The sequence below is a fragment of the Miscanthus floridulus genome, chromosome 19 (assembly GCF_019320115.1).
Source record: "Miscanthus floridulus cultivar M001 chromosome 19, ASM1932011v1, whole genome shotgun sequence".
Taxonomy (NCBI): Eukaryota; Viridiplantae; Streptophyta; class Magnoliopsida; order Poales; family Poaceae; genus Miscanthus; species Miscanthus floridulus.
The window spans coordinates 107,313,610-107,322,621 of record NC_089598.1 but is presented as its reverse complement, the minus strand read 5'-3'; the positions used below and the strand labels follow the sequence as shown (position 1 = coordinate 107,322,621).

At 43.0% G+C, this 9,012-nt stretch overlaps 1 protein-coding gene and 1 long non-coding RNA gene across 2 annotated transcripts; one reads left to right on the top strand and one right to left on the bottom strand.

Annotated features, from left to right (window-relative positions):
* Positions 1-398: 398 nt before the first annotated feature.
* Positions 399-1,390, top strand: LOC136528046 (uncharacterized). The gene is made up of 4 exons (XR_010776980.1): positions 399-453; positions 553-628; positions 871-1,226; positions 1,375-1,390. It is a non-coding gene; the product is annotated as an uncharacterized lncRNA (long non-coding RNA).
* Positions 1,391-6,156: 4,766 nt separating this feature from the next.
* On the bottom strand, positions 6,157-7,251 carry LOC136528042 (uncharacterized). Its single transcript, XM_066520939.1, has one exon. The coding sequence runs from the start codon at positions 7,219-7,221 to the stop codon at positions 6,298-6,300; it is 924 nt and encodes a 307-aa protein (XP_066377036.1). The 5' UTR covers positions 7,222-7,251; the 3' UTR covers positions 6,157-6,297.
* Positions 7,252-9,012: the final 1,761 nt, after the last annotated feature.

The window sequence follows — 9,012 nt, the reverse complement described above, 5'->3', positions numbered from 1 at the left end:
TAGAGAATATGTATTATGAATGTGTTTAACTTAGAGTTTAGAAAATTCTGACATTCTAGAGACAAACAATTTTCCATACTAGCAAGCCATAGATATATTGTTAGTAGGTTGGAGGAAAGAAAATAGAGAGGAAGGGGGAAAAGGTTATAGTTTTATGGGAAATCGTTAATTATTTGCACATTTAGGACTTTTATTGTGAGAGAAGATTCTAAGAATCAACTAGATGCAATGTTTATGTGTACAAACCATGCCATCACCATGCCAATCAAAAAGTACACCCACGATGTTTCCTCTTGGCCCCTGTTCTTAGATCTGATTAATTAACAACGGAATTAACCTAAAAAATTTCTGCAAATCCTTACCCTGTGGTACAAGGTCCCCTGTGATTCTCCTTTGTTCCACACACTACTCCACGCTGGTTGGTTGACATATGGTCTATTGGCTCAATTTTCGGTAAGATTTCTATGAACTCCGACATCACTTTTCAATGTGTGAACTGCTTCATAACTCACACCGACATATATAGATATTCTAACCTGGTGTAAATTGCAGATGAGTTGGTCACTAACCAACCACTTTTCCCTGGTGACTCCGAGTTGCAGTTGCAGCAGCTGCTCCACATCTTCAAGTAATATCTGCAGTGCCTTTAGTTTATTTTTTGATCCTATCTGATACTGACGTGGGCACCCCGAATGACTATCTAGGATTATTTTGTTCTCGTTGCTATAATTTAGTTTAATTTGCTGCTCAATTGCGCACCAGTAATGATCATACATGTTCCGTGCATGCACTGCCTGCTCTTTTTGCCTGTCTGGTGCTTATCACAAAAGTAAAATGGTTTGTTTATTGCCTGTTTCAAACAAATTTCAGATGGGAAGAGAGAAGGTGGCAGCAAACCTGTCTACACATCCTGCTGGGAACTCAACCTTCAACCTGTTATGTGTGACCATCTATCAACAACTCCACCGATTGATAACATAGTCAGGTAGTTGAGTTGGACACTACTCTTGGTGGTCTAGGGAGGCGCAAATTCGAGCATGACTGCGGTGTTGTGCGACGGTGTACGGGATGTTCTGGGGCAGAACGTGATGGTCTGGATCGCATCGTTCAGATGTGCAGCCGATGTGCCTCTTGTCCTGGTTCTGTACTTCACGCTCAAGATGCTGCAGATCCAAGATCCAACCAGACAAGTACATTGCCATCGAGTTCATCAAGAATCACTAGAGGTACACTCGGCTCCCCTCCCCTCTATTTTTGTAGAAAAATTTGTTCCTTCCTTTTTTTTGGTAGTGTTTTCCCAACTAGAACAATTCAGCAAACCCTTGTCTTCTTTTAGTTGACAAATTGATATTGGTGTTCTGTGTTTTCTTGCAGATATGCTTGTGTTTTTGGGGCCTTCTATCGGTACCTTACAAGCACCATTCCTGACATCCACTCCATTGTTTGGCTTCTCCTAGGGGAGCGCATGAGTTATGTGTGAGACCCACGAAACGAAATAATAAACCAAAAAATGTTTTTTTCTTTCTCGTGACTCTGTTCTATGTCCACTCCTGCTCATTTTATTTTGATATGAACCTTTTCCTATGACAATATATTAGGGTTCAATATCTAACATCCCTATTCATGTGTCACCTCCTACTTGAGCTCACCCTTGTAGAGAACTTGGTGGGCAAGAGCACCCACAGCTTCGGTCCTTGTTGTCTGGAGCACTTAGGTTGCTGCTTCTACTTATTGTTTTTCCATAAGTATAGGTTGTTTGTATCTTGGTGCTTCTACTTCGTGTTGTATAGCTGCGAGGAGGCTACGGTCAGGAAGACAAACAAGAGAAATAGCAGAAGACGAGTTGGGGAAAGAAAATAAAAAGGAAGGAAAAAGGGTTAGGTGGAACTGTTAATTCTTTGCAAATTTAGTTCATCTGTTGTGAGAAATTTATAAGAAACAACTAGATGCAATGTTTATGTGTACAAACCATGGTAACCCTTGCATTGATTTTCAAATTGTTCGTGAATTAGGCTGATTTTTTCAATGAATTTATGGGATTGATTGGTTCAGAATCTCACCATTACTCTGAAACAAAAGTTATAGATCCCATTTTTATCTTTCAAATGTATTGATTTCTCTCAAATTTGATAAATCGGTTAGAAGCACTGGTCAAAAGCAATGTTGATGGTAGACTTGATCATTGGCTTCCATGGAGGCGCTTAGCTAAAGTGAATTACCAGTTGCACTTGCTAGACGTTTGACCATATAAAGTTGTTCTGGTTACCCATACATGTCTCAAATCGAAACCACTAGAAATGCTCGCGGCGTTGCCGCGTATGGCCAGTGTGTGGGCTGTTCGCAGCATTGATGGACCATTTTTCTGTATGAGTTGTTTTGTCGAGTGTAGTAGGATAAGTATTTATTTCCAGTAATACATGATTATCCCGTAGCAACGCACGGGCACGCTATCTAGTACAATTAAAAGGACGACTTACAAAAGAGAATCGATAATTTTTTATAGTCAAATAATGATAAAATTACCTATTGTTTGAACAACAATAAAAAATCAAGCACCTGAATTATAGGAGAAGTGATATAGTGATATATATTATGCCTCAATTTTCTTTAATTCCAAGCACCATTTGTTTGATATACTTAAATATCATGCACAAATATAGTAATAGACGGAATTTCCATATCTTTGTTTAGGAAAAAAACACAGTCAGTGCCTATCTCAAGCTAATTCTTTTAGTTTTATAGGTCCATTATTCATAAGCTTTGCAAACAAGCAACGCCTAACAACTTGGATTTATCATCTTACGTACCTGCTAAAAGACACACCACGCAAAACTTTAACAAGTACATGTATCATGTCGTCCAACGATGCTTGTTTTAGTTTACCGGTGTGCCGACTGAAAACAACCGATTGAGCTGTGCACATGTTAAGAACGTCGTCTGGTCCAAGCTACAACCTTAATAATCATCGCATTATAATTTTGAATGGAGGAGAAAAAACATGCTTTAATCTGTACCTTGGTGCTCTCCCACCATCATATATATCACCGGCCAGATGCATCATGTACTATCTAGATAGAGAATAATATATGCCAGTCATAATGTTGCACGAATGGGTTGTCGTCCTCCAACTCTTAGGGCTCTCTCCTCTCTCCCTCTCCTTATCTCTTACCGGCTGCTGTTGGTTACAGAGGTTGAGTTGGTTTGCGCACGAACGCTTGCATGCTGAATTATTTGTGTCTTCTTTTCCCTTTCAGCTAACAGCCGCCAGATCCGCAAAGAGATTTCTGTGACATGAATCTTTGACATAAATTGAGACAGAGAGATTATATGCAGGTAGCTAGCAGCAGAATATGCTTCATTATTGAAACAAGCAAGTAATGCTAACCAGATATATATGTTCATATATATTTACAATTATTATTTAGTAGTGGAAATCGTGCTCAATTGATAGCGAGAGAGGGAGCTAGCAGACGTTTGGGCCGGGGTAATCATATTTCTAGGTCCATCTTTTAGTACTAGAGGATAAGAGAGTATCTTAGCTAATTGAATATAATCACCAATTGCAAAATTCAAGAAGGCAGCTAACCACCGTATTTCCAGAGAGAGACTTGATTCTAGCAAGGACAAATTTGCATTGCACGAATGAGTAGGTCCCATCAAACAATAGCTAGTCCAGTTTGTTTACTGCAAAGTCTAATCTTATCAATCCGTATGATCCTTATCTGTTGGGTTTCGTAGTTTAAGGCGCATTTAGATGCAAAAATTTTTGGGGTTTCGGATACTGTAGCAGTTTCGTTTGTATTTGGCAATTAGTGTCTAATTATGGACTAATTAGGTTCGAAAGTTTCGTCTTGCGATTTCTCACCCAACTGTGCAATTAGTTTTTTTTTCGTCTACATTTAGTACTCCATGTATGTGCTGTAAGATTCGATGTGATGGGTACTGCGCAAAAAAATTCGGAAACTAAACAGGCCCTTAGTTTTAGTACCAATTAGTTAACAAAGTGAGCTGTGCAAATAGTGGGTAGCTAGGTTTTTTTTTCGTTGTATAACCATTACTCCATTAGCTCTTCTTACTTAAAAACAATATTTGATAAAAAATGTTTGTTTGTTTGTTTGAATTTAATTGCCATCTCTCAATGTTTTATTCCTAACTGCATCCATCTACATGAATTTCATACATCTATTGTCACCCAATTTCTTGTCTTAAAGACCTCTCCTCCTCCCTTTTATTCCGCTCCTACCACATGGTTGTGTAATTTCTGCCGAGGCTAGGTTGAAGTAGCTTTTAGTTCTTTGACGAGATCTGTAAAGAAAAATCTAATTCTTTGGACTTCTTGTAACTTTAAAATTTGAATCATCCTGTACCCTACAATCCATAACTATCTTTTTTGCCCTTAAACATCACCTGAATCATTCTAATACTGCTCATGCTTAGTGGAGCCACTATTGCCTGGAGAAGATGCTAGCCGGCCCTGTCACCACACAAACACATCCATTGGCACAAGCATTCTAAAATAAAATGTGGAACCATCACCAACATCAGTGAGTAGCTAATCTCTGACCTACTATTTATACCACTCTACAATATTGTTGTGAACCATGCTATGACCATATTTGTTTCCACTTATGACCAGCTTCTCACAAAGAAAAAAAAACCCGACTATGTCTCTTGCGTACATCACGAGGTTCTCATCCATGTGCTTGCACAAGGAATTGATCGACCAATAGCCTGTAAGATATCAAAAGAGTATATGTTTTTTACAATTTTTTAATAACATAAATCGACTGAATATGTTTTCTTCTCCTTGGTTATCACCATGAAAACCGTCAAAATTTGAGCCAAGATCGTTCTATAGACACATTCCATTTAGTTATTTCTCCTTTGTCGACATTGATGATGATGATGCTATAATTTTCTATTCCATTTCGATCTTTCTAATAATAATTTGTATGGACTTTTAATTCATTTTGAGATCAAACTATTAACTTTCATAAAATTTTACTTAAAATTTTATTTTATTAATTGTGTTTTGCTTGGAGATGGAGTCTTTATGTAGACATTTTTCTTTCCCATTAGATCAACCTAAAATCCAATATTTAATGTTGGACCTTTTCTTTTTTCTGATTAACACTGGAATTTCTAGACCCTCTCGGGTGAATCTAGTGGCTCTTTTTAACATTGTTGTATGAATACAATAGATACATTTTATCTATTTGTGATGGAGCTTTACCCTATATGGTTTTTCGACAATTACTATGATAATGCAAACATTTTGCAGTGGTTTCAACACAGGTGGCCAATGTTAAGTATGTAAATATATTAACTATGGGCAACTTGTTTCGTTGGTTATCTGGTAAAACTGTAAAACAAAATGTACAAATTAAACTAGAAAAGTACATTGTTCATCCTATCAAATAAGAGAAACAGAAAGGGAGTTAAATTAGAAGTTCAAATAAAAAAAATATGATACTTCGGATGTATATAAACCACACTGATAGAGAAGCTGAAACAAGTCATTTTGATCCATGCATATGTTTTAGCAGTTTTTTAAACCATCTAGAGGCTTAGAGGCAAGAGCTATGCATATATGACTGTGTGACCATCGTGCCTAAATTTATCAAGTTGATCAAAGCCTAAATTTAAAATACCTCTGAGTAAGTGGTGCATCGTGCCCAATGACCGACTCTGTGGCCACCTCCTTTTGTTTAGTGTTCAATGTCTCTGGGATCTTGGGCAATGTTCAATAGAATAGGTGCATTCATCAATTTTGTCTCTCGTTCGAACGCGCAATAGTGATGTGTCATCAGGAACTTGATCTAGATCCAGATCAGAGCCATGGCTTCACTTAAGAATAGTGAAATTGCAGAGATCTTAATAACTTGAGCAATTTGAGTTAATGGAGCCTGTTCTCCCTCCTTCGCTCACATCCATAGATCAATGGATTCAAAATTATAATGGCCATTTTTTTGGATTATAAAGTATTTTGTATATGCACCGTCCGTCAAAGAGATGGATTTAAGCTGATGAACACGAGTGCCGATAGATTTTGTCCGATGAAATGTACGCATATCACAGTTCATAGGAATGCAAGCATTTGAACAAGAGCCAGATAAACAAGCTAGAGCTTTTTTTTTAGGGAACTGGAGGGGCGCTAGACCTTTTTTTTCGTTCAATAATCTGTATGTACACTTGCATTTTTGTGTTAACAATTTTCGTTCAATAATCTGTATGTACACTTGCATTTTTGTGTTAACAACGACATCTTTTGAGTGTTATGATGGATGTCGAAAACAATCAGCATGTCTGGGTGCGAATGTTGAGCAGTGCAACTCTAGCGTGCAGGATGCTCCTGAACACCTTGTCGTTCCCGGCTTCCATCTCGGCGATGCACTCGTCAAGCCGCTCCATCTTCTCTAGCGCAGCCAGCTCCCTGTCCTCGTCGGAGGCGGCCGTGGCCTTGCTGCTCCAGGTGACCAGAGACATGAGCGTCGCCGTGGCCGCCGGTTTCTTGGAGGAAGCAGACGCGGCGGCGGTGGTGGCGGCGGACGACACGGCCTCGAGCGCGGCGAACACGGCCGCGGACGCGGACGCCGCGGCGGCCAGGGCCTCGGCGAGCACCCCGGACACCTCGACCTCGGCGACGCTGGTGGCCGCGGGCGTCACGGGGAGTAGAGGGAGTCTGGCGGCGGCGCGCGCGGAGGACGCGAGGCTGGCGAGGTCCTTCTCGGCGCTACGCTGGGCGCGGACGGCCGACGCGAGGCGCGCCGCGTCGCGGCGACGGTGCGCGGCCTGGGCCTCGGCGGCGTGGCGCTTCAGGTCGACGAGGGTCTCCCGGAACGCGCCGTGCGCGTCGGCGAGCACCAGGAGGCCGTCCAGGAGGCGGTCCGAGAAGGCGCTGGCGGTGGCGGTGGCCAGCGCGGCGCGGGGCTCCGGGAGGACGAGGAGCTCGGAGAGCGCGGCGTGGAGCGCGTCGAGGTGGGCGAGGCCCGCGGACGGGGTGGAGGTGGTGGTACAGGGGTCGGCGCCGGCGGTGGCGGCCCAGGCGCGGACGGCGCGGGTGGTGGCGTGGAGGTGCGCGAGCAGCGGGTGGGCGCGGCAGGTCGGGAGGCTGATGGAACGCACGTGGCGCGCCTGCTTCTTGGTGGTGGTGGAGGAGGAGGAGGAGGAGCGCACCGGGCTCAGCGGGAAGGAGATGGAGCGGCCGAAGGCGGGCGCCATTGGAATGGGTCGTTGATGGAGGATGCCTTGCTTGCTCTGCGGCCTCAGCTCGTTGTGGAGATGCCGGGGAGGAAGAGGGGGTATATAAAGCGGAGGCGCCGGGGCGACATGGGGGATGCACCGGCGCGTACGTGGGGGTGGGCTGGTGGCGCTTGCAATGGCATCCGTGGTTGGTGGCGCAATGGCGGGAGGCAGGATCCGCGAGGGACGGGGATGCGTGCCTGGCTGCTACACGAAGGAGCGGGATCTCTCGGATCTCTCTCTCCAGTCTCCACTGCCCTGCCGCCACGCCACCACCCATCCTTCCCGTTGGACGCGCGCCATGCGTGTGTCAGCGCTCTGCACTGCAGCAGGGGCAGGGCATGCAACCGCGCGTCGGCGGCGACGCTGTGGATAGGGACTGGATGGGCCAACCGGCCAATGGCAATCATTTGGGATGGGCATCGCGATCTGCTGTCTCTCGATCGCATTGTTCAGTCGGTGTTGGGGTGGTGGGTGGTGCATCCGAACACTCTTAACCGTTTTCTACTTTTATATTTAATACGAAAATAAAAACGAAAACGATAAAGCTGGACATGAAAACGAATACGGACTTAAGAAATATCGAGAATTTCAAAAACGAACTAATTCGAACTAGGTCGGTATATGAAAAATCAATACGGAATATTAACTCATAGGACCAAGTGCATAATAATTAACAAGTGAAATAATAATTAACAAGTCCTACAACTTTTTTAAAAAGTATATCTATTCGACACCATGTAAGGACGATATGATTTTTCTAAGGCAACAAACGTTTGTACACGATTTAATACATTGCTGAAACTTTGTTTAATTTTTTGAATATTTTAAAGACCTCAAATGAAAAAACTGAAAACTAGAAAGTTGTAGATGTCGTCGAGAACTACAATTTTCATATAAAAATCATCTTCATCTGAGATCGTATGAAAAAGATACAATTTTTCTAAGGTTGGACTTCTAGTGGGCCAAATTTGTTTTAAACCGAATTTCGAATTCGGGATATTCCGAATTAAAAGTAGAAAACAGTTGAAAAAAAATGTCTAAACCGTTTTTGTTCCGATTTCGAATTTGGTGTTCCGAATTTCGAACCGAATTCGAATTTGTCCGAAAATACGAATTCGATCAGATTAAATGTAGAAAACGATGCGGTTCGGTACGGGATATTTCTGTACAGTTTCATCCGGATCGTGGCCGACGGCGACGCGCCGGCGGACGACGGCCGTGCGAGCCGACCTGTCTATCTGTCTCACGTAGTCACGTTGCGTGCGTGCATGGCCTTGCCGGGTCTGGCTGCCGCAGCGGCAGGGCAGGACGATGAGATCAACCACTGTCCTGTTGGTGAACGACCGATCTAGTTAGGGCGGTTGCTGATGAGGCAGCTCATCAGCTCTGTGGATTCAGGCGGGCAACATGCACTTTGCGTCGTTGCCAGCGCTATTGGTTGTTTGGGCTTTGGCTTCTGGCATCTAGTAGTATCGGCAAGTTTCTTGCGGGTTATACAACGTTTTCACCTCCTCTTAATACAATACGTGCCATGACACAATTATGAAAAAAATGCCTTAAGAGAAATAACAATGCAGGAGGCTTGGTTTGAAGAGAAAAAAGAAGATCAGTAATAAGTAAACACCACTGGTGTTGGTACAATCCTCCAAGGCAGAAGGTACATTACATACATACAGCTATCAGCTGCTCCACATTTATTCAGAAATGAATAACACAGGGAGATACAAATCGCCAAATGAAGTTTTATAGTGCTTCAAATTTTTGTCT